The following is a 26,101-nucleotide window of genomic DNA, read 5'->3' as shown; positions in this document are numbered from 1 at the left end:
CCATGGCCAGCTTCACGGACAAAAGAAACCACTCTGTCAAATGACACACAAGCCACCGACTCATCCTCTTTGGATATGCTGTCGTTTATCAAGCTACCTTTTGGATGAGACAGGTGATTTAATCAAACAAAACTTATTCATTTTTTTGGGGGGGGACAATACCAAGTGGAGATACTCTCAGATTGGGAGGGATTGAGAAAGGGTCTTCTAAAAGACCCTAAGACACTTCTTTCTCATTTTTTTTTTTTCTTTTGTGATGGCTGGGTTCTCCACGGCTGACTTTAAATTGTGCGCAAAGAATGGCTCGCTGGAATAAAAGGTTTTTTTAAAAGTCCTAACTTTAAAAAACACAACACGCAATTCCGTCATTGATTTATTGGGGTAACAGTATATACCTGGTGTACATATCGACTACACTTTGCGGACTGTTTCCCTTCAGACGGACCGGTTAGCCAGCTGACCGCCTTCCCTGGTTTGCTGCAGCAGACTGCTGAGTGTTGACCTCCACAGGTGGAGCATTTGTGCTTGTAGTTGCACAAGCCGTAGAACCTGCAGTAACGCTCATTAAAGAGCCAACATACCCCAGGTCATTGAATGACCACTGCTCGCTGAGATGAAGTAGCAGCGTACGGAGAGGGGGGTGTCCTTTGAGACATCCTAAGCCAAAACCACGTCTGTGGCTTTTACTCCCCCCCCCAATATCTGGATGCAAGCTAAGTGCCTGGGGATCTCATTATATTTTGACAAGGCGAAACCACCATGTGATTTACATGCATTATATACTGAATCCATAAAAATAGTTCAGAGCAGCGTTCAGAGTGACGCTGGCTCATAACACAACCCAGCACCGCAAAGGCCTGAATCCAGTTACCAATAGTCCTGGCAACCTTAGGCTGCCTGTAAAAAGTTCTGTCGGTATTTAGTCTCTGCGCTTTCTCGACTTTATGCTGTTCGACGGAGATCAAAGACTAAATATCTATGTATTGGTTAGACCAGATATTTTGTTTTGTCTCGTCATCTTAGTTGGGCCCCTAGAGGCCTGATGCCACAGAAAAAGGCCTCCTTGTGGAGACCAGCTTTGGGCGCTACTACAGTTGGTTGAATCAATTGGGGCAGGGGTTTTGACTGTTCTAATTTTTAACAGCAAAGCCCTAATGGCTGACGCTAATTCCTCTTCTTTATGCCCAGAACCCCAAACCCCAATGACGTTAAACTCCCTGCCTGATGGAACTTACGACAACCCTTGCAGGGAATTCAGGACCACACAAGCTTGCTTTGCCCATGGCCAACAGTGAAGTTTCTTGCCTTGTACGCTGGCTAGACCTGCAGAAATTGTCACACAATGATGACCACGAACGCCAGAGAGATTATCTGGAATGGCTGCTCCTGGATGATCTGGAGGAATGTCTGTGTCTAGTGGCTCTGCTGCGCCTACTCCTAACAGAGCTTTGGGAACCTGACCGGGAGCGTGACCGAGGGAGCCCTCCCGCGGCGCCTCCGTGAAACGGCGCCAGGAGTGATGGTACATGGAAATTTCTCCACTTGTGAGCTGTTAAGAGGGGGGTCAGGGGCATCAAAGAAATTGTTTTCAGCCTCTTCACTAGCTGGGTGTTGTATTATGAGATGCTGTAACCCCTTCATTAATCTGTAGCAGGAGGGGTTAAAAGTTTCTCTGCTGAAAGGTTTCTCTGATCGCCCATTGCTACACCACACACAGTGGACAGCGCTGCAGGAAATGGCGCAGAGGGAAAAGGGGGCGGCGCCACACTATGGGCTCAAGGAGGCCTCAAACACTGCTTGTGCCGAACGTCTCATGCTCACCTCCTCCACCTCATATTTCTGGGCAGGGAATGCCGCGAGCTGCCTGTACTAACTTAAATACCCAACGCTGACTGGGAGGCAAGAGCTAGAGCTGCAAGCTTGGCTAGGAGGCGAGGTAAGTAACCCTGCCCTTCTGCCTGTATGCATACCATCAGGTCTGCCATACTGCTGGTGCGACTCAACCAGCTAAATCGACTTGTAACAGGGAAATGGAAGAACGGAGCCAAAATGGCAGTACATAATGGGGGGGGGGCAAGACGACTTTAGCTTAAGCATAGGGATGAAAGGGGGAGACAGGAAGCCAAAGAACCACACATGGCTATGCCAAGATGACCGGTGGGCGGACCAAAAAGAGGAGGGGGCACCCCACCATTGGGAAGCAATGTGCCAGTCTGAAATTAATTAGGAAAGTGAGCAACCTCATATAACCATGGTTGATGAAACAAGTGAGGAAGTCATTTAACCCCAATATCCTCTGCAACACTGGCCTCAGCAGTCAGGGAGCCCTCTCTTATAAGGCTGGTGGTCCTCAAAAACTGCTGGTTATCGCTTGCCATGCTATTTTATACCTCAAACTGCTGTATAATCTCTTATAAGACCCTCAAACATTTTTTTCCATAAAGGATGTTAAGCATACTGGGCTATAATTACTCAGGAAACATCTGGAGCCCTTTATGAAAATGAGCACCACATTAACTTTGTGTCAGCCTCGTCTTGATGTGGGTCCGTTATATAATTTTACTATTAGATTAGTTTATGTATCTTCTTCCTAGGAAATGTTAATTTACTGTGATGTTAAAAAATTCTAGAAAAAAAAGTTTTGGATTGTTCAAGTTAGCAGAAATGATCTTGAAATACAGATGCATTGAGGCTTGTAGAGGGGTTTTAAGCTCGGGTTGATTCTTTCTCCTGCTTCACATGGGTAATATACAAATTTATGCAAAAAATTCCTGTTCAACATGGGCACCATTCATATAAGCAAACAAGGTTGGATGGTCATATCAGGCCAGAGGTTATGGGATGTCAAGGGTCACTCAAAATATTTATATGATGCTCCTTCTCTATATTACACGGTAGAGCAGGGGTGGGCAATTAATTTGCTGAGGGGGTCACATGAGAAACCGTGAAAGTTGTGGAGCGCCAGATCAACCGCCCAAACTGAATTCTACTCAATATTCTTATTTTACATTAATTATTACTTAATATTGAAAACAGTAAGCCAAACTAATCTGGTAATTGAGCCATTGTACTTTAACAGCTCTTAACACAATATGATGGCCCCCTCAGACCCTCTATGCAGCATAGTGATCCCCCACAGATCCTCTACGCAGCATGATGGCCCCCACAGACTCCCTATGCAGGACGATGGCCTCTCACAGACCTCCCTACGTGGCACGATGGCCTCTCACAGACCCCCTACGTGGCACGATGGCCTCTCACAGATCCCCTACGCGGCACGATGGCCTCTCACAGACCCCCTACGCAGCACGATGGCCTCTCACAGACCCCCTACGCAGCACGATGGCCTCTCACAGACCCCCTACGCAGCACGATGGCCTCCCACAGACCCCCTACGCAGCAAGATGGCCTCCCAGAGTCCCTCTACGCAGCACAATGGCTCTACAGTTTCTTAAAAGTACTGACAATTTAAACAAAAATACTCCCTATCCGTTTTCTCCACTTCTCCCTCCTATGCAGTGTACTGAGCTCTGCGCAGCGGGTGCAGTGCTATCATTTTACCTGTTGTGCCCTTATTTGCACAGGCTCAATGATGGGAAAAGGAAGCTGACAGCTCTCTGTCTCATTATATCAATAGGGGAGGCTACGTGGTGCAGGACACCAGTTTCCAGCCCTTTGGATGCCCTGGTCCATGGGCTGGACAGGAACACTCAAAGGCTCAATGTGGCCCTTAGGTTGCCCTTTGCCCAGGCCTGCTGTAGAGGCCAAAATAATGCTTGGCATGTAAAATGTAGTATTATTGGGCCTGAGCCTTTTTTCTTCCCAGCGTAGTGTATGTTTTGGATAGGTCAACTGCTTAGTTCATCTGAGTTGGATTTGCGCCACTGATTAAAAGAAAGACAATCCTGAGAGCAATCACTTTAGATTTGAAGGATTCTCCAGAATTGAAACCTCTTCTCTCCTTCTTCCCTATGCAGATGTCAATGTCGCCATCAGGAAAATCGCCACTCTGCTGAAACCAGACAAAGATATTATTCAGAACGGAGAGCACATGGTCATTAAAACGCTGAGCACTTTTAGAAACTACAACATGGAGTTTGATGTGGGAAAAGAGTTTGAAGAGGATTTGTCTGGAGTAGATGATCGCAAATGCATGGTAAGAATTAAGGCCAGATTAGCCCATTTCTAGAACAATGGGCGCCTTATTGAGATTAGTTCTGAATTCCCTTAGTATACTTGTACCACCTCTGCTGGAAGGCGATTTCATGAACTTTGCACCATTGCACAAGAGCTGTCCTTTCATATGTCCTTCTATCCTACACACTGTAAGCAGCCTGTCACGGTATGGTCTCTGCTGAATACAAATGTATATAGGACATGGTGGAATTAGTGCCGCCATATCCTGCCAAACACATGACTTGCCATAATCCATATGCATGGCAGATAAAAGTGATAACTGAGAAAAATAAAGTAACATAATTTACATATAGAGAATATGGACTGCAGAATAGACTTTAGATGGTTTAATATTCCTGTATGGATTTTAATATTTTTTGTGTTTCTTGTGTCAAAGACTTAATAGAAAATCACTTTTGATATTTTAAAATATAACTAATGGAAACAAGAGAAGCCATTGCTTTCTCCCAATATTTTTTTTTTTTTAATAAAAACCTGAAAAAGATGACCATAAGAGCTTGTTACATTTTTCCGGGAATTTTTGCAAAACACTGGCAAAGTGAATGATATTTCTGAAATCTCATGCACATGCTGCTTATTTGTTTTTTCTTTGCCCATTTGAATTTTTAAAGCATTTTTTTTTTTTCAGATCTGCAGCATGTCAATTCTTTGTGGGTTTTTTGCAGCGCTTTTTACCTTAATCAAAGGAGTTGAGGGGAAAACAGATTAAAAAAATGCTGCAAAAAATGCACGTATTTTCTGCAGTATTTTTCCTGCCAACACTGTTTTGAAAAGTCTTTCTGCAAATACTAAACATGTGCGTATTCGAAAGAACGGTGAACATCTGAGCAATACTTACCCGCGGTCCTAGAGCTTAAATGTATTATTTTTTTTAATGGAATGGATGTACCGTATATTTTCTGTAAACTATGGGACGTAATGGGAGGTCATTTTGAGGTTGTGTAATTATAATAATTGACTACTATAGTAACTGAATGTTGCAGGGTCATTATCTGTCCTTTTAGTCATTACTGTGGGGTCGGCAGTCATTCCCAGGGATAAGAGAATATACAAAGCCTGACATTACTGCTGTAGGAGCTGAGAACATCTGGATGTCCTCTGCAAAGTGTTACGGGCTCTGCCTCCCACTCCGCTGTCATAAACTCCTACTTCCTTTTTAGTTTGTTCACCTCGGGTCACATTTTCTCTCATGCTGACTATCTTTTGGCAGATGCAATGTTATCTTTTTTACAAACTCCAGTTTAAAAAAAAAAATAAATGTAATCTTTACAGAATATATTCTGTATCCACTGTCAAATCCAATTGGAGTAATATATTGCTCCAATTGGATTTGACAGTGAATAGCAAATTTTAATAATTGTGGTTACTTCAATATTGATATACAGTGACCCAATATATTTTGGATATTACAAAATATCAGATGTCTTTTCATTAACGTCTTTGCTTATATAACTATGTCTAAAGTGGATTTGCTAATATGTTTGCACCCAGATTTTGATGAAAAATGGCAAAATTCAAACCGAGACCACATAACGTTTTGAGATGGGTCTTGTTTTGCCTTGTGGGACAGGAAGGCTTAGTGCCACCTTTCCATGACCATTGAAGGGTTATTCTGGCTCTGCTCAGACGTCAGATATACAGATACCTCCTGGGACATGCGTCATTGTCAGGTATCGTGCACTAGCTCTGTTCTAATAAACTTTAAGGGGTTATCTACTATTTGGATATTCCCCACTTCTTGAAAGTTGTAGTCCCTGATTAAAAATAATATTGCACTTCCCTCCGGTACCAACGCTGTTCTAGTGATATCAGCCCTGGGTGTCCCATCATTCACATGAGCACTGCAGCCAAACAGCGGCTGTTAATGGGCTGCAGCGCTCAATGTCGTGCGAGCGCTAGGAAATGCAGAGCTGGTATTGCTTTAACAGTGTTCTTGCGGGAGGTGAGTATAGTGGACAAACCCTATTTGGATCCTACTGCTACTATGGAGAATCAGAGTTCCTTGCACATATTCCATATATATCCATAGGGCCCCAGATACTTAAAAACTTGAAGGGGAAAGAGTATAGATACAAAATTAAATACAACAGATATAAATCTTTATTGATAATATTTGATTATTTGAAGGGAAATAACTTTCCAAAGAAGAATGATATAGGTACAGCAAGGTACAATCAGAAGTTAAACAGGCACATGGATATAAAAAACAATATAAAAGATATAGAAACAAGGATAAAGATGCCAACGCTTTTAAAGTCTCAAGTAATAAATAAAGGTGAAATAATACAAGTGCATCTCACAAAATTAGAATATCATCAAAATGTTAATGTATTTCAGTTCTTCAATGCAACGAGTGAAACTCATATATTAGATTGATCTATTTCAAGTGTTTATTCCTGTTAATGTTGATGATTATGGCTTATAGCCAATGAAAACCCAAAAGTCATTATCTCAGTAAATTACAATACTTTATAACACCAGCTTGAAAAATGATTTTAAAACCCGAAATGTTGGCCATGTTGTATGTTCAGTAAATGCACTCAATACTTGGTCGGGGCTCCTTTGGTATCAATTCCTGCTTCAATGCAGCATGGCATGGAGGCGATCAGCCTGTGGCACTGCTGAGGCGTTATAGAAGCCCAGGTTGCTTTGATAGCAGCTTTCAGCTCGAATTCATTGTTGGGTCTGGTGTCTCTCATCTTCCTCTTTACAGTACCCCATAGATTCTCTATGGGGTTAAGTTCAGACGAGTTTGTTGGCCAATCAAGCACAGTGATACTGTTGTTTTTAAACCAGGTATTGGTACTTTTGGCAGTGTGGACAGGTGCCAAGTCCTGCTGGAGAATGACATTTCCATCTCCAAAAAGCTTGTCAGCAGAGGGAAGCATGAAGTGCTCTAAAATTTCCTGGATAGATGGTTGCGCTGACTTTGGTCTTGACAAAACATAGTGGCCCTACACCAGCAGATGACACGGCTCCCCAAACCATCACTGATTGTGGAAACTTCACACTAGACCTCAAGCAGGTTGGATTGTGCGCATCTCCACTCTTCCTCCAGACTCTGGGACCTTTATTGCCAAGGTACAGTGTGAAGTATCCACAATCAGTGATGGTTTGGGGATCCATGTCATCTGCTGGTGTAGGTCCACTATGTTTTACCAATTTTTTATATAATGATTTTCACTTTGTATTGAGGAACTGAAATAAATTAACTTTTTGATGATATTCTAATTTTGTGAGATATAAGTATAAGCCGACCCGAGTATAAGCCGACCCCCCCCTAATTTTGCCACAAAAAACTGGGAAAACTTATTGACTCGAGTATAAGCCTAGGGTGGAAAATGCAGCAGCTACCTGTGAATTTCAAAAATAAAAATAGATGCTCCATACCGTTCATTATGGCCCCATAGCTTTGCCATATAGTGCTCTGCACCGTTCATTACTGCCCCATAGCTGTACCATAGAAAGCTGTGCCATATAGTGCTCTGCACCGTTCATTATTGCCCCATAGCTGTGCCATATAGTGCTCTGCACTGTTCATTATTGCACCATAGCTGTGCCATATAGCGCTCTGCACCGTTCATTATTGCCCCATAGCTGTGCCATATAGTGCTCTGCACCGTTCATTATTGCACCATAGCTGTGCCATATAGTGCTCTGCACCGTTCATTATTGCCCCATAGATGTACCATAGAAAGCTGTGCCATTGCTGCTGCTGCTGCAATAAAAAAAAGACATACTCACCTCTCTAGCTTGCAGCTCCTCAGCGTCCCGTCCCGGCGTCTCTCTGCACTGACAGATCAGGCAGAGGGCGGCGCGCACACTAGTACGTCATCGCGCCCTCTGACCTGCACAGTCAGTGCGGAGAGACGCCGGGAAGATGGAGCGGCGCCTGGCGTGTGGAACGCGGACAGGTGAATATGTAATACTTACCTGCTCCCGGCGTCCCGCTCCTTCCCCCGGACAGCTGGTCTTCGCTGCCGCAGCCTCTTCCTCTGTCAGCGGTCACCGTTACCGCACATTACAAGGAATGAATATGCGGCTCCACCCCTATGGGAGTGGAGTCCATATTCATTTCATTTCATTTCATTCAGGGGTATGCACTGACATACTTTATTTTGCATTATGCTTTTGTAGTGATAAGAGTAATCAATTAATATACAGTTGTGCTCAACAGTTTACATACTCCGGCAGAAGTTTTGCTTTCTTGGCCTTTTTTTCAGAGAATAGGAATAACACAAAAACTTTTTCTTCACTCATGGTTAGTGGTTGGGTGAAGCCATTTATTGTCAAACTAATGTGTTTTCTCCTTTAAAATCATAATGACAACCCAAAACATCCAAATGGCCCTGATCAAAAGTTCACATACCCTGGTGATTTTGGCCTGATAACATGCACAGACGTTGACACAAATGGGTTTGAATGGCTACTAAAGATAACATCCTCACCTGTGACCTGTTTGCTTGTAATCAGTGTGTGTGCATAAAAGCTGAGTGAGTTTCTGGGATCCAGACAGACTCTTGCATCTTTCATCCAGCCACTGACGTTTCTGGATTGTGAGTCATGGGGAAAGCAAAAGAATTGTCAAAGGATGTAGTTGAACTGTATAAAACAGGAAAATATATCCAAGGAATTGATAATGCCAGTCAGCAGCATTCAAACTGTGATTAACAAATGGAAAATCAGGGGCTCTGTAAATCAAAACCACAGTCAGGTAGACCAACAAAAATGTCATCCACAACTGCCAGGAAAATTGTTTTGGATGCAAAGAAAAACCCACAAATAACATCAGCTGAACTACAGGACTCTCTGAAAACTAGCGGTGTGGCTGTTTCAAGATGCATAATAAGGAGGCACTAGAAGAAAAATGGGCTGCATGGTCGAGTCGCCAGAAGAAAGCCATTATTGCGCAAATGCCACAAAGTATCTCGCCTACAATACGCAAAACACAAAGACAAGCCTCAAAACTTTTGTATCACAGTAATTTGGAGTGATGAGACCAAAATTAAACTTTTTGGCCACAACCATAAACGTTACATTTGGAGAGAGGTCAACAAGGCCTATGATGAAAGGAACACCATTCCTACTGTAAAGCAAGGAGGTGGATCTCTGATGTTTTGGGGATGTGTTAGCTACAAAGGCACAGGAGGCACAGAAAACTTGGTCAAAGTTGAAGGAAAGATGAATGCAGCGCATTATCAGCAAATATTGAAGTGAAATTTGCACTCATCAGCCCGGAAGCTGCACGTGGGACGTACTTGAACGTTCCAGCATGACAACGATCCAAAACACAAGACCAAGTCGACCTGTCATTGACTACAGCAGAACAAAGTTAAGGTTCTGAAATGGCCATCTCAGTCGCCTGACCTCAATATCGTTGAGCCACTCTGCATATATCTCAAGGGCACAGTTCATGCTAGACAGCCCAGGAATTTACAGGAACTGGAAGCTTTTGCCAAGAAGAGTGGGCAGCTTTACCATCCGAGAAAATAAAGAACCTCATCCACAACTAACACAAAAGACTTCAAGCGGTCATTGATGTTAGAGGGGGCAATACACGGTATTAAGAAATGGGGTATGTGAGCTTTTGATCAGGGTCATTTTGGATATTTTGGGTTGTCATTATGATTTAAAAAGAGAAAACGCAATAGTTTGACAAATGTCTTCACCCAACCACTAACCATGAGTGGAGAAAAAGTTTTGGTGTTATCATTCATATTCTCTGAAAAAAGGCCTAGAAAGCAAAAATTCTGCTGGGGTATGTAAACTTTTGAGCACAACTCTAGTATCACATACAATATGCAACTCATGTGCATGGGGTCCGTTCAGCAAATTTGCTTGTAAATTTCTTCATTATGAGATCGGGGCCAAAAATATAGTCCCAAACAGTTTATTTTGATTACCTACACTGTAGACATTGTAATATACTCTATTTGTTTTCTTCGGTTTGGTTCACATTACACAGTTAGATGAGAAATGTAGCTCCTCTGTTACCACAGTGTTAATTCGAGACCCCCCCCTCCCTTAATATAGATGTATTTGAGGCACTGGATTTACTTCGGGATATTTTAGTACTTAATTTAATGAGCCAAAGGTTACTCCACGTACACCAGAGGGGAAAGGACAAGGTTAATTACAATGCTGAGATAATACTTAATCGAGCTATGTAAGATCTTGGCAGACCGCAGATCTGTCCAGAGACCACAGCAATATCCTGGCTACATATGATTTAACGCCTTATTGACGGAGCCAAATTTTTGAAATCTGACCAGTGTCACTTTATGTGGTAATAACTCTGCAACGCTTCAACAAATCCCAGTGATTTTGAGACTGTTTCTTCATGACCCATTATACTTTATGATAATGGTAAATTTAGGTCAATATGTTTTGTTTATTTATAAAAAAAATATCAAAAATTTGAGAAAAATGTTAAAAAATTTGCAATTTTCTAACTTTGAATGATTATCCCTTTAATCCAGATAGTCATACCACAGCAAACCATTAACAAATAACATTTCCCACATGTCTGCTTTACATCAGCACCATTTGTAAAATGTTATTTTATTTTGTTAGCATTTTAGGAGGATTAAAAATGTAGCAGCAATTTTTCATTTTTTCAAGGAAATTTACAAAATTTATTTTTTTAGGGACTTATCCATGTTTGAAGTGACTTTAGGGGTCCCATATATTGGAAAACCCTCAAACGTGATACCATTTTAAAAACAGCGCCCCCAAACATATTGAAATCTGCAGTCAGGTAGTTTATTAACTCTTCAGGTGCTTTACAGAAATGAATGCAAAGTGGCATGATAGGAATGAAAATGTGCATTTTTACCACCTAAATGTCTCTAACTTCTGAACAGATTACTACAGCAATCAGACTCTAAGGCCGCTATTTGGTCATGAATTGCTATGGCAAAAATCAGGACCACAAAATCAAGATCTGAGGGCACCAATTTGGTTAAATAGGAAGCCAGCATAGCCAGCCCCTAACTATATAAAACTTAACCTTTAATATGTATACCTAAAAGAAACTTTTTAAAAAACACTCAATAGAACTAGTGCTCATGGTTAACAGTGCTCTGAATAAATGGCACAATCTCACCCAATCGTCGCCTCTCGATCCGCTGAAGATTCCTGTGATCTCAAGATCCGTGAGGTTTTTTTACAGCATGGGGATCTGGAGATGCATGGGGGGGGGGGGGAGAACCAATAGGGCCTACTTTCCCTGTCGTGCCCTGTGCAGTAGACTCCCGCCCTTACAAGGGCAGTACCCAAGTATGAGACTGTTTTCGTGATGCCCTTGACAAATATAGCCACCCTGGAAAGTGAGTCTCCCTTTCTCTTCCCAACGCGTTTCCTCCCCTGTTCAGGGGGTTCATCAGGGGAAGTTGTCCAGGTTAAAGGGGGTATTCTGCAGTGGCAGACATAACCTCAGTCGGTATCAAGTTCCTCAATATGATGGTAATGCAGTCTCTCTCCTATTTAGTCATAATTGCCATTATATAGTTGGGGTGGGCGGTACCTCTATTCGGCGTCTGTCATCACTTCCTGCGTGTCCAAGTGATGATTTCCCTAATTACATGCTTAATCGGAGGTTGGGGCCACCTTTAAAACACTATGTATGCCATCCGTTTATAAATTAGGGGCTGCACGAGTGTTTATTGTTAGTTATTCACCTGATTACCGTCACCGTAAGACGGTCGCTGAGCCTACGGGTCTTCCGGCTCCCTTGGTCACATGACCTCAGGTCCTGGTTGGTAACAGGCTCCTGTTACCAACCACGTGTGCGCCTCTTGTTACAGGTCCTGGTCGGCAACCAGTCCTTGCCGTCAACTGCGCATGCGCGTTTACAATCCAACACTCGGGTCGATGACTGCGCAAGCGCACACTCCTTATTGCATCTGACAGCTATGTGAGCGCCTCCTGATAGTTCAGGAGGAACTATAGTCCCGACAAATGCTGCTCACCCACAGACAATGTGCATGTGCGCTCTCCATCAGGCCTCCTATCTGTTTTAATATATACAGTAGCCGCAGAAGTTTTACTGATCAATTGGCCATACTTGTATACCACATTATCGCGTTAAGTCACAACATCATAATTATACAGCATGTAAAATCACATTCAGGAGTGATGTCAATACAGTCACTCTATCTTTCCGTACCCTCCCCACCCTTTTCCGGTACACATATGCTTGATTCACTGTCGGGTATTTCTATTCACTCCTCATTCATGTGTGCCCGCCATTAATACAGTGAAGTCATATGCCCCTTTACTCTGTTGGTACAGCTAGGGCTTAAGTTTACAGGTCAATAGTTTAACCTCTCTCCGGGGTCGCCTCCCCTGACCTGGTTTAATACCCCTCCCCAATGTCCGGACCTTCAAAGTTTGAACCACAAAAAGAGAGTGGGGGGACATTTTTTCTGAGAAAACGTTTTGTCAAAAAAAGTACACCCCCACATACGCGGCAGCCTTTAATGACCTCACTAGAGTCTATAAGGAGTAGATCTCTTCGTGGTGGGAGATACAAAGTTTGGAGAGCTACATTAAAAACAATATAGTACCAAGAGGTTTACGTATAAATCTCTTACCGGCACAACGCTGTAGGTCCCCACAATTGATGAGTAAATGGGAAAAAGAGGCAACAGCTAGCTCTTTAAGACTAATGCAGATTCTTGTGAACGAAGTAAAGTGTAATTTTGAGGTCCTTAACGAAAAACTTAAAGAACAGATAGATATCACAAAAAAATTTAAAACAGAGTTATTTTGGCGTAAAAGAAACGGCTCTGCAGAACACAATTGAAAAATTCCAGTACCATCTAAAAGAGAGAAAACATAAACAATTCTGCAGAGACCTACAGGATTTTAAGGACAATAAAGTGTATCAATATTTGGGGGGTAGACAGGAACGGGAGAGAGAGACAGACAGACATTTCATCAACTGATACCGAATACTCAGACACAGACATCAGACAGAGGAATAACAGAGGGCGTCAGAAAGGCAGACAAAGGGGATCTTCCGGGCGATACACGGCCTCATCACCAAGAGGGGGTTTTTTAGATCGAGTATACCCCCTAAGGAACAGGAACAACCCAGGGCAAAAGGATTAGATCTACAAGTCATTAACCTGTCACAAAGACCAGTCACAGACACAGAAATGACGGTCCTTAGTAAAGGGCTATCTTTTGTGCCCACAACTGACATGGCAACCTTTGATGTCATTAAAGATGTAAATCTTTTCGTGAGAAAACTGAGGTGGCACAAATTTTTTAAGGATAAGGATCTAAAAACGTGTAGGGAATACAACATCCCTCCAGACATGTTGTCTGATGTACAATGCTTGGCTAATCTGGATGAGGTAACACCGGTGTCTGTAGGTTTGGGTTCTTTCACTCCGCTAAAAAATTCAAGTACAAAGATGCCACCAGGAGGAGGAGATGTATCAGTGATAGACGTTTTCCTTAATTTAGTCACAAAAGATATTAAGGAAATAGGGAAGGCACATATACCACATAATTTATCCAAAGATCAAATGGAGGCATTATGTGATCTCGAAAGAGACACCTCCATAGTAATAAAACCCTCAGACAAAGGGGGAAATGTTGTCATCATGGGTGTGGATCAATATAAGGACATGTGCCTCTCTTTACTCCGTGACTCCTCAACATACAAAGTAATTAGAGATAATCTAACAGCAACTTGTATTAGTGCACTTACAAAACTACTACTGAGAGCAAAAACTAGCCAATTGATTACTCAAGATGAATTTTCTTTTCTTCTTCCTCAATACCCGGTCATGGCCACATTTTACAGCCTCCCGAAAGTACACAAAGGCTGTACTCCTCTTAGAGGAAGGCCAAGTGTCTCAGGTATAGGGAGTATCTGCAATAACATAGGGACGTATGTTGATTACATTTTGAAACCGTTTGTGAGCACACTGCCCTCGTACATCCGGGATACAACCGACCTCCTCCAAAAATTGGAGGGAATACCAGTTGAGAATGGAACCATGTTGGCGAGTATAGATGTGGAGACACTATACTCCTCCATCCCTCATGAACATGGAATACAAGGGGTGAAGCACTTCCTTGGTTCAAGAGGGTGCCAATTTGATAATCACAATAAATTTGTCATACAACTTCTGGAATTCTCTCTCAGAAACAATTTCTTTATCTTTGATGGAAGAACCTACCCCCAGCTCAGGGGCACTGCAATGGGTAATCCGGCAGCACCAAGTTATGCAAATCTGTTCCTGGGCTGGTGGGAGGATACAATAGTCTTCTCAGTGGTATTGAATGAATTTACCAGGTTCATAGACCTGTGGGTAAGATTCATAGATGATGTTTTTATTTTGTGGAGTGGCACGAGGGACATGTTTGAATCATTTGTAGCAGTTTTAAACATAAATGAAATCGGCCTTCGGTTTACTTCGGTCATTGAGACACACAGGTTACCATTCTTAGATATATGTATTGGTAAAGAAACAGATAAAGGGGTATTGACAACTACCATTTTCCGCAAACCCACTTCAACAAACTCCTTGTTAAGGTGGGATAGCTACCATCCAATTGCACCGAAAAAAGGAATACCTAAAGGGCAATACCTAAAGGTACCTTCACACTAAGCGACGCTGCAGCGATATCGACAACGATGCCGATCGCTGCAGCGTCGCTGTGTGGTCGCTGGAGAGCTGTCACACAGACAGCTCTCCAGCGACCAACTATGCCGAAGTCCCCTGGTAACCAGGGTAAACATTCGGGCTTAGTAACCCGATGTTTACCCTGGTTACCAGTGTAAATGTAAAAAAAAAAAACAGTACATACTTAGATTCCGGTGTCCGTAACGTCCCCCGGCGTCTGCTTCCTGCACTGACTGTGATTGCCGGCCGCTGTGCTCTGCTTTTACTTTACGGGAAGCGGACGGCGGGGGACGTGTGACAGACAGCAGAAGGTGAGTATGTACTGTTTGTTTTTTTTACTTTTACAATGGTAACCAGGGTAAATATCGGGTTACTAAGCGCGGCCCTGCGCTTAGTAACCCGATATTTACCCTGGTTACCTTTGTAAAGCATTGCTGGCATCGTTGCTTTTGGTGTCAAACACGACGATACACGCCGATCTGACGACCAAATAAAGTTCTGAACTTTCAGCAGCGACCAGCGATATCACAGCAGGATCCAGATCGCTGCTGCGTGTTAAACACAACGATATCGCTATCCAGGACGCTGCAACGTCACGGATCGCTATCGTTATCGTTGCAAAGTCGCTTAGTGTGAAGGTACCTTAAGAATGAAACGTAACTGCTCAGAGGAAAAGGATTTCAGATACTGGGCAAGTGATCTAAGAGAGAGATTCCAGAGGGGCTATCCAGATAAAGTCCTTAGGGAATCATTCCAATTCGCACAATCTAAGCCTAGAGAGGACTTATTGAAAAATAAGACAAGAAGTGAGGAGAATCAGGGGACTATCCGTATAATTACCACATTCGATAATGGTGCATCAGCTGTACGGGATGTTCTTAAAAGGCATTGGAATGTCCTCCTGATGGATCAGGATTTGGCTAAGGCAGTTGGGGGGACACCTCAAATTACATATAAAAGGGCAGATCCCTTAAGGACAGACTGGTACGCAGTCATCTAGACAAATCAGAGGTAAGGGGAACATGGTTACCCGAAAAACCAAAAGGATGTTATACATGTGGGCGATGTGTCGCATGTGCGTCTATACAAACAGGAAAAGAGTTCATTAATGACACAACCCAAGAAAAATTTATAATTAAACAATTTATCAATTGTAAAACAACAGGGGTCATTTACAAAGCTTTGTGCATGTGTGGTAAATCATATGTGGGAAAGACAATCAGGGAATTTAGGCGGAGGGTGGGAGAGCACCTGGGGGACATTTGTAATGACAGAGACACACCAGTGGCAAAGCATGTGAATAGCTGCCATGGCGGAAATAGTGAAGTCATAAGATTTATGGGTATCGATCAAGTCAAAGCACCTATCTGAGGTGGCAATTATAACAAAATGGTCCTGCAAAGGGAATGCCGATGGATATACCGGCTGGATACCCAGTGTCCCCTAGGCCTTAATGAACAGCTTAATTATAGCTGTTTTCTATAAATCCCCCCACTCTCTTTTTGTGGTTCAAACTATGAAGGTCCGGACATTGGGGAGGGGTATTAAACCAGGTCAGGGGAGGCGACCCCGGAGAGAGGTTAAACTATTGACCTGTAAACTTAAGCCCTAGCTGTACCAACAGAGTAAAGGGGCATATGACTTCACTGTATTAACGGCGGGCACACATGAATGAGGAGTGAATAGAAATACCCGACAGTGAATCAAGCATATGTGTACCGGAAAAGGGTGGGGAGGGTACGGAAAGATAGAGTGACTGTATTGACATCACTCCTGAATGTGATTTTACATGCTGTATAATTATGATGTTGTGACTTAACGCGATAATGGGGTATACAAGTATGGCCAATTGATCAGTAAAACTTTTGCGGCTACTGTATATATTAAAACAGATAGGAGGCCTGATGGAGAGCGCACATGCACATTGTCTGTGGGTGAGCAGCATTTGTCGGGACTATAGTTCCTCCTGAACTATCAGGAGGCGCTCACATAGCTGTCAGATGCAATAAGGAGTGTGCGCTTGCGCAGTCATCGACCCGAGTGTTGGATTGTAAACGCGCATGCGCAGTTGACGGCAAGGACTGGTTGCCGACCAGGACCTGTAACAAGAGGCGCACGCGCGGTTGGTGACAGGAGCCTGTTACCAACCAGGACCTGAGGTCATGTGACCAAGGGAGCCGGAAGACACGTAGGCTCAGCAACGTCTTACGGTGACGGTAATCAGGTGAATAACTAACAATAAACACTCGCGCAGCCCCTAATTTATAAACGGATGGCATACATAGTGTTTTAAAGGTGGCCCCAACCTCCGATTAAGCATGTAATTAGGGAAATCATCACTTGGACACGCAGGAAGTGATGACAGACGCCGAATAGAAGTACCGCCCACCCCAACTATATAATGGCAATTATGACTAAATAGGAGAGAGACTGCATTACCATCATATTGCGGAACTTGATACCGACTGAGGTTATGTCTGCCACTGCAGAATACCCCCTTTAACCTGGACAACTTCCCCTGATGAACCCTCTGAACAGGGGAGGAAACGCGTTGGGAAGAGAAAGGGAGACACACTTTCCAGGGTGGCTATATTTGTCAAGGGCATCACGAAAACAGGCTCATACTTGGGTACTGCCCTTGTAAGGGCGGGAGTCTACTGCACAGGGCACGACAGGGAAAGTAGGCCCTATTGGTTCTCCCCCCCCCCCCCCCCCCCATGCATCTCCAGCTCCCCATGCTGTAAAAAAACCTCACGGATCTTGAGATCACAGGAATCTTCAGCGGATCGAGAGGCGACGATTGGGTGAGATTGTGCCATTTATTCAGAGCACTGTTAACCATGAGCACTAGTTCTATTGAGTGTTTTTTAAAAAGTTTCTTTTAGGTATACATATTAAAGGTTAAGTTTTATATAGTTAGGGGCTGGCTATGCTGTTTTGCTTAAATATTTAGTAGTCAAATTGTCTAGGAGCGATACGTTGTAGCCTAAATTGCTGTTACACTTAAATAGGAAGCCCCCACACTCTGTTATCCATTTATAATGATGTAGTCACTATTGACAGCAGCATCTAAGGGGTTAAACAGATTTGGATGGTGCAAACACTGATCGTGGCTGATGCAGCAAGTTGTCAGCTATAGTGTACAGCCGACAGCTGCTGGATTGTCACCTGTATGGGGAGGCTATTCTCTTAAATCTCAGGTCAGTTAAAAGACATATTGGCTGTCATTAAGGGGTTAAAAATGTCTATTCTGTACTGTAAATGTCTGTTTGTGGTGTAAAAACACAAAGGGTTCTATGAATGTGGATAAATCTGAATGAAGTAAAAAATCACATGCAGAAATTTGAAGATTTGTTTTGAATTACAGTCCAGTCCCAAGAAGAGAAAATGGAGCTGGGTGAAATATGCCCTGTCGTACCATCTACTATATGAAAGTGATATACAGGTGCTTCTCACAAAATTAGAATATCATCAATAAGTTAATTTATTTCAGTTCTTCAATGCAAAAAGTGAAACTCGTATATTATATAGAGTCAGTACAAACAGAGCAATCTGTTTCAAGTGTTTATATCTGTTTGTTGATGATTATGGCTTACAGCCAATGAAAACCCAAAAGTCATTATCTCAGTAAATTAGAATAATTAACAAAAAACACTTGCAAAGGCTTCCTAAGCATTTAAAAAGGTCCCATAGTCTGTTTCAGTAGACTCCACAATCATGGGGAAGACTGCTGACTTGACAGATGTCCAGAAGACAGTCATTGACACACTCCACAAGGAGGGTAAGGCACAAATGGTCATTGCTAAAGAAACTGGCTGTTCAGTGTGCTGTAACCAGGCATATTAATGCAAAGTTGAGTGGAAGGAAAAAGTGTGGTTAAAAAAAAAAGGTGCACAAGCAACTGGGATAACCGCAGCCTTGAAAGGATTGCTAAGAAAAGGCCATTCAAAATTTGGGGGGATTCACATGGAGTGGACTGCTGCTGGAGTCATTGCTTCAAGACCCACCACACACAGACTTATCCAGGACATGGGCTACAAATGTCACATTCCTTGTGTCAAGCCACTCATGACCAATAGACAACGCCAGAAGTGTCTTACCTGGGCCAAGGAGAAAAAGAACTGGACTGTTGCTCAGTAGTCCAAGGTTTTGTTTTCAGATGAAAGTAAATTTTACATTTCATTTGGAAATCTAGGTCCCAGAGTCTGGAGGAAGAGTGGAGAGGCCACAATCCAAGCTGCTTGAGGTCTAGTGTGAAGTTCCAACAATCAGTGATGGTTTGGGGAGCCATGTCATCTGCTGGTGTAGGTCCACTGTGTTTTATCAAGAACAAAGTCAGCACAGCTGTCTACCAGGAAGTTTTAGAGCACTTCATGCTTCCCTCTGCAGACAAGCTTTTTGGAGATGGAAATTTAATTCTCCAGCACAATCTGTCGGGTATTGTCAACAGGAAGATGACACTAGAACCAACAATGCAGACGAGCTGAAGGCTGCTATCAAAGCAACCTGGGCTTCCATAATACCTCAGCAGTGCCACAGGCTGATCGCTTCCATGTCACACAGCATTGATGCAGTAATTGACGCAAAAGGAGCCCCGATCAAGTATTGAGTGCGTTTACTGAACATACATTTCAGTAGGCCAATATTTTGGGTTTTAAAATAGTTTTTCAAGCTGGTGTTATAAAGAATTCTAATTTACTGAGATAATGACTTGGGTTTTCATTGGCTGTAAGAAATAATTATCAACATTAACAGAAATAAACACTTGAAACACTTGAAATAGATCACTCTGTTTGTAATGACTATATACACTCACTGGCCACTTTATTAGGTACACCTGTCCAACTTCTTGTTAACACTTAATTTCTAATCAGCCAATCACATGGTGGCAACTCAGAGCATTTAGGCATGTAGACATGGTCAAGACAATCTCCTGCAGTTCAAACCGAGCATCAGTATGGGGAAGAAAGGTGATTTGAGTGCCTTTGAACGTGGCATGGTTGTTGGTGCCAGAAGGGCTGGTCTGAGTATTTCAGAAACTGCTGATCTACTGGGATTTTCACGCACAACCATCTCTAGGGTTTACAGAGAATGGTCCGAAAAAGAAAAAAAATCCAGTGAGCGGCAGTTCTGTGGGCGGAAATGCCTTGTTGATGCCAGAGGTCAGAGGAGAATGGGCAGACTGGTTCGAGCTGATAGAAAGGCAACAGTGACTCAAATCGCCACCCGTTACAACCAAGGTAGGCCTAAGAGCATCTCTGAACGCACAGTGTGTCGAACTTTGAGGCAGATGGGCTACAGCAGCAGAAGACCACACCGGGTACCACTCCTTTCAGCTAAGAACAGGAAACTGAGGCTACAATTTGTACAAGCTCATCGAAATTGGACAGTAGAAGATTGGAAAAACGTTGCTTGGTCTGATGAGTCTCGATTTCTGCTGCGACATTCGGATGGTAGGGTCAGAATTTGGCGTAAACAACATGAACGCATGGATCCATCCTGCCTTGTATGGAGCATCTTTGGGATGTGCAGCCGACAAATCTGCGGCAACTGTGTGATGCCATCATGTCAATATGGACCAAAATCTCTGAGGAATGCTTCCAGCACCTTGTTGAATCTATGCCACGAAGAATTGAGGCAGTTCTGAAGGCAAAAGGGGGTCCAACCCGTTACTAGCATGGTGTACCTAATAAAGTGGCCGGTGAGTGTATAATGAGTTTCACTTTTTCAATTGAAGAACTGAAATAAATTAACTTTTTGATGATATTCTAATTTTGTGAGAAGCACCTGTATGTATTCCATGTGGAAACCTCTTCACCAGCAGGTCTTCTCCTTGGAATCATGAACCCCCAAAAATCAGAAATAAGCATTTGAGTAAGCGAAAAACATAAATGTGTTATTACATAGGGATGATTGAAATGTCATGATGCCCTAATTATTTTTCGCAAAGCACAGTAAGGGCATACTTATTGCTAATATACAGAATAAGCCAAACATAAAGTTTCTTTCTTTTATATTATTGTCTTTTTCTTCATTTCTATCTGCCCCTCGGTGCGTTCGGATTCATACAGCTGAGTGGGCGATCTTATTTTGATCAGTTAAAACTACATATCCCAACAGTACTTGATTTTCCCTCCACCCTATCCTGTGTGCTCCTGAGAAGTTTTAACTATTCAAGTTATCATCAAACTAATCTAAGAATTCACTCTCTGCTCCTGTGCACTCTCTGCTCCTGTGCAATACCGCAATACCCTTGAAGACTAACTTATGTTCTGCAATCTACATCAGTGCAGCTGCCTATGTGCTTTTACATAACTAGCTAGTTCTAGCAGTGCTCTACTTTCCTGCCCTTCTCCACAACAGCAGTGTAGAACCGTAATTGTTGCCTATTGTCTACAGATCAGTAGTAATAAATGCTGTTCTGTTGATGCATATGGCAGAAAATAATCCTCTTTCTTGTGTATATATAGCGCAGCATTTGCAGTTTCACATCACTGCTCTTTTTAAAGGGAATCTGTTATGCTATGTAATCTGAAGACAGCAGGAGATGGGTCCAAACACAGAACTCAGGAATGTGTCACTTGTCAAAGTGCTTGCTGTTCTTTACTAAGGGTACCGTCTCACAGTGGCACTTTGGTCGCTACGACGGCACGATCCGTGACGTTCCAGCGATATACATACTATCTCGCTGTGTCTGACACGCTACTGCGATCAGGGACCCCGCTGAGAATCGTACGTCGTAGCAGATCGTTTGAAACTTTCTTTCGTCGCTGGATCACCCGCTGTCATCGCTGGATCGGTGTGTGTGACACCGATCCAGCGATGTGTTCGCTTGTAACCAGGGTAAACATCGGGTTACTAAGCGCAGGGCCGCGCTTAGTAACCCGATGTCACGACGTCACCGCTGTGCTCTGCTTTTACTTTAAGACCGGCGCTCAGTCAGTGCGGGAAGCAGATGGCTAGGGACGTGACGGACATCAGAAGGTAAGTATGTAGTGTTTTTTTTTTTTACATTTACAATGTTAACCAGGGTAAACATCGGGTTACTAAGCGCAGCCCTGCGCTTAGTAACCCGATGTTTACCCTGGTTACCCGGGGACTTCGGCATCGTTGGTCGCTGGAGAGCTGTCTGTGTGACAGCTCTCCAGCGACCACACAATGACTTACCAACGATCACGGCTAGGTCGTATCGCTGTTCGTGATCGTTGGTAAATCGTTTAGTGTAACGGTACCCTAACTGTGAAGGATTTAACAGATTAACATTGACTAATCCCGCAACCCCCTCCTGTGATAAGTACCTCACTGTCTATGGACTTTGTACACAGAGAGCCTGGTGCTGGAGTAAGCAGCTCTTCCAGCTCTGATTATCTCAGAACGGTTGCACCCAATAATCTAAGTGATACATAGTTGGATTCAGAGTCTCTTTCCCTACTGCAGGCTGCTCTTAGATGAGGTAGCAAAAACCTGCTGACAGATTACCTTTAAGGAACAGGAACAAAACGAAGCTCAACTAATCTCAGCCCCTGTGTACATCCCCATCCTGCAGGACACTGGTCCTTTCAGCACACTCTTGCAGTACATCATTCCTCTCTGCCACTATACAGTATACCGCCCTATGCTGCAGTTGCAGAGCCCCAGGATCCTGGTCGTTGCAGTAATATCATTCTCCTCTAAGGGGGTGGTGTTACGTTTGGAGGCAATAAAGGAGATCTCTTTGTCAGGTAACACCAACACACAACACATTTCATACTCCAGTCCACCAGGGGGAGCTATGCTCCTATTTATTAGGGAACTCTTCACAATTAGGTAAAACTGGTGGCCTGGATAGGAAGTGAGGCAGATACTAGCTGGGCTTCGGCTCAGAGGCAGCTGCTAGCTGAGCGCGGCTCAGGTAGTTGGTCCCTGACAGGGGTGGGATTCTGTCAGAGGCCTAGACAGAAGGACACGGAGCTGCGCCTGCCCCACGTGCGGCAGCTTCCAGAAAGAGACAATGAAGGAGAACTGTATTGTAAAGAGTGAGAAGAAGTCATAGCAAAAGGAGAAGAAACCAGAAGGAGTTCTGCCCTACACAGGCTGCCTCCTTCTGAGGTGCAGGATCCGGTAGCCGGAACACTGAGGGAGCAACAGTTCTTTATGCCTTGCTCCAGAGACCAGCAGGACAGCTAATTCCACGTTACCTGCCCGCCCTATACCCAGGAGGCAAGGTGGCACCCACGAGAGGCTGGGGCGCGATAGAGTGCCTGTAAAAAGCCTCACACCACCGGTCATATGGGTTTGTTCTATCCATCTGGGGGACAGAGAGAGACACAGCATCTACAACAGTTGTGAGGACCTTATGAGAGGCTCAGCAGCAAGGTACTACAACACCCAGGCGCTAGAGGAAGGCTACTGATTTCCACCTGGATAAGGGGACTCTGGATTTGCCTCCAAACCGGCCAGACTCTGACTGCCCTGTGATCTGGTGCTCTGGACTCTGGATGCTGAAGCCTTCAGTAAAAGGTAAAGAGACTGCAACCTTGTGTCTTCGTTCTTCAATGCGCCTCACACCATCCACCATCTACACCCTGGGAAGCCCTGGGGACATACTTCACCTGTGGGAAGGTATACCATCTAGCTACCATAACATCACCCCAGCGGACCCCTAAGCAGCGTCGGTCACCCTGACCGAATACCACAGGTGGCGTCACGAACTTACCCTTTAAAGACCTTTCCTTTTACACGGACCTCCCAAGGGCCACTGACCGGGTCAGCCACTGTGACATCCCCCTTGAGAACCGAAGGACCCGGTTCCGAGTACCCCTAGCCCTTGGGGGCGCTCCACAGTAAGTCTCTACTCTCAGACCCCTGTATAGAGCTTCCTCCTGCAGTACATTTTTGCTTTCAGACCTCTGTATACAGAGCCCCATCCTGCAGTACATCACTCCTGTTAAAGACACACACACACACACACACACACACACACACACACACACACACACACACACACACACACACACACGTTTTCCTTTTACTGCTACATATAATTAACGCAGAAGAGTTTCAGTACTTTGAAACCTTTTATTATTTTTACAAATATAAAGATGTAGAATATTTTGCTATGCCAATTTTCTGATATTTATTTAGAGGAAACTTGGCAGCAATTCAAATAACATATCTAACCAATATTGTGACTTATAAACAGGTACAGAAATTGCACTACAAAATTTGGTCCTCGTTCAGTGACAACTCTCTTTTTGCTTGTCTCTTATACTCCTGCATGGGACCATCTCTTACAATTGTCCAATTGGAATCAGCAAGTATTGATGGTTTCCATTTTCCCTAAATGGGGGTATCCGGGAGTTTACAAAAAACAAAAACTGTTGCAGTTTACCTGCCTGTTGTGCCTGGCGTCGTTCTTCACTGGCACAGAGCGGTCACAGACGCTCCTGCCGGGGATTCCAAATCCTCTGCTGATATCACGTCAACAGAGGGGAGGCTTCTTTTCCTTTTCCAGTCTGTTCTGTAGACGGGGCAGGACTTCTGAGGTCATTCTAATTGACAGCCAGATCCCCACTGCCTAACTACTGGGGGAGGTGACTGTCAATCAGAATGACCTCGGAAGTCCTGCCTCGTCGTGTCAGCAGATGCAGCTGAATCCCCCAACAGGAGTGGTCTGAGACAGCTCTCTGCCGGGCAGAACGGCGCCATGCATAACAGGCAGGTAAGTTGCAATTACCTGACAGTTAGTGCTTAGATACATGTTTGTGTTTTGTAAAGTCCCGGATACCCCTTTAATATATTTTTCTCCATGGCCGCAATATCTTGGTGAAATCTCACATCAATCTCATTGCTCACTTCTCCTGTTATGATCCTTAGTGGCTGAGGATCACGAATAGACCAGCAAGCGAATAAACTAAGGACAAGCTCTAGGGAGATGGTAACTGGACTGATCGCAAATCTGAACCTATCCAAAACAACTAGAGGTAGCCGGTGAACGTGCCTAAAAAATTCCTAGACGTTTCGAGCCAGCCTGAGGAACTAGCTACCCCTAAAGAGAAAGAAAGACCTCGCTTGCCTCCAGAGAAATAATCCCCAAAGATATAGAAGCCCCCAACAAATATTAACGGTGAAGTAAGAAGAAGGCACATACGTAGGGATGAAATCGGATTCAGCAAAAGAGGCCCACTAGTACTAGAAAGCAGAAAATAGAGCAGGGGTCTATGCGATCAATAAAAAACCCTTACAAAATATCCATCCTGAGATTACAAGAACCCACGCACCAACTAATGGTGTGTGGGGAGAAACTCAGTCCACTAGAGCATCCAGCAAGCGAGGAAATCACATTTTAGCAAGCTGGACAAGAAAACATGATAAACACTGCTGATCAAAAAAAATGAGCAAACAAAACTTAGCTTTGTCCTGGATGGACTGGGAGCAAGGTAGTCAGAAGGAATCTGAGTAGCACTGATTACATCGACAGCCGGCAACAAGAGGAAGTAAAACAGAGCTATATAGGAACCTCCCAGAGGATAACGAACCAGCTGATAGCCAGAGACCAGCATGATAACAAACAAAGCCACCAGGGGGAGCCCAAAGCAAAAGTCACAACATACCACCAGTGACCACAAGAGGGAGCCCGAAAACAGAGTTCACAACAGTACCCCCCCCCTTAAGGAGGGGTCACCGAACCCTCATGAAAACCCCCAGGGTGATCAGGATGAGCCACATGGAAGGCACGAACCAAATCGGCCACATGAACATCAGAGGCGGCAACCCAAGAATTATCCTCCTGACCATAGCCCTTCCACTTGACCAAATACTGGAGCCTCCGTCTAGAAACACGAGAATCCAAGATCTTCACCACGTATTCCAATTCTCCCTCAACCAGCACCGGGGCAGGAGGCTCAACCGGAGGAACCACAGGTACCACATACCTCCGCAACAACGAGCGATGGAACACATTATGAATAGCAAATGATGCCGGGAGGTCCAGATGGAATGACACAGGGCCAAGGACTTCCAGAATCTTATAAGGACCGATAAACCGAGGCTTGAACTTAGGAGAGGAGACCTTCATAGGAACGAAGCGAGAAGACAACCACACCAAGTCCCCAACGCGAAGTCGGGGACCCACACAGCGACGGCGGTTGTCAAAGAGCTGAGCCTTCTCTTGTGACAACTTCAAATTGTCCACCACATGATTCCAAATCTGATGCAACCTATCCACCACAACATCCACTCCAGGACAGTCAGAAGGCTCCACCTGACCCGAGGAAAAATGA

The 26,101-nt window shown here is 44.0% G+C and overlaps 1 protein-coding gene across 1 annotated transcript in view; it reads left to right on the top strand.

Moving 5' to 3' along the window:
* Positions 1 to 26,101, top strand: part of RBP1 (retinol binding protein 1) — a 74,596-nt gene that overhangs the window by 12,619 nt on the left and 35,876 nt on the right. Inside the window, exon 2 of the mRNA XM_077291144.1 lies at positions 3,978 to 4,156. Within this exon, the coding sequence (XP_077147259.1) occupies positions 3,978 to 4,156 (179 nt within the window). The remainder of the gene's footprint in view (positions 1 to 3,977; positions 4,157 to 26,101) is intronic.

This window comes from Ranitomeya variabilis, chromosome 2 (assembly GCF_051348905.1).
Source record: "Ranitomeya variabilis isolate aRanVar5 chromosome 2, aRanVar5.hap1, whole genome shotgun sequence".
Taxonomy (NCBI): Eukaryota; Metazoa; Chordata; class Amphibia; order Anura; family Dendrobatidae; genus Ranitomeya; species Ranitomeya variabilis.
The sequence above is the reverse complement of the archived record's forward strand: the minus strand, read 5'-3'. Positions and strand labels throughout refer to the sequence as shown.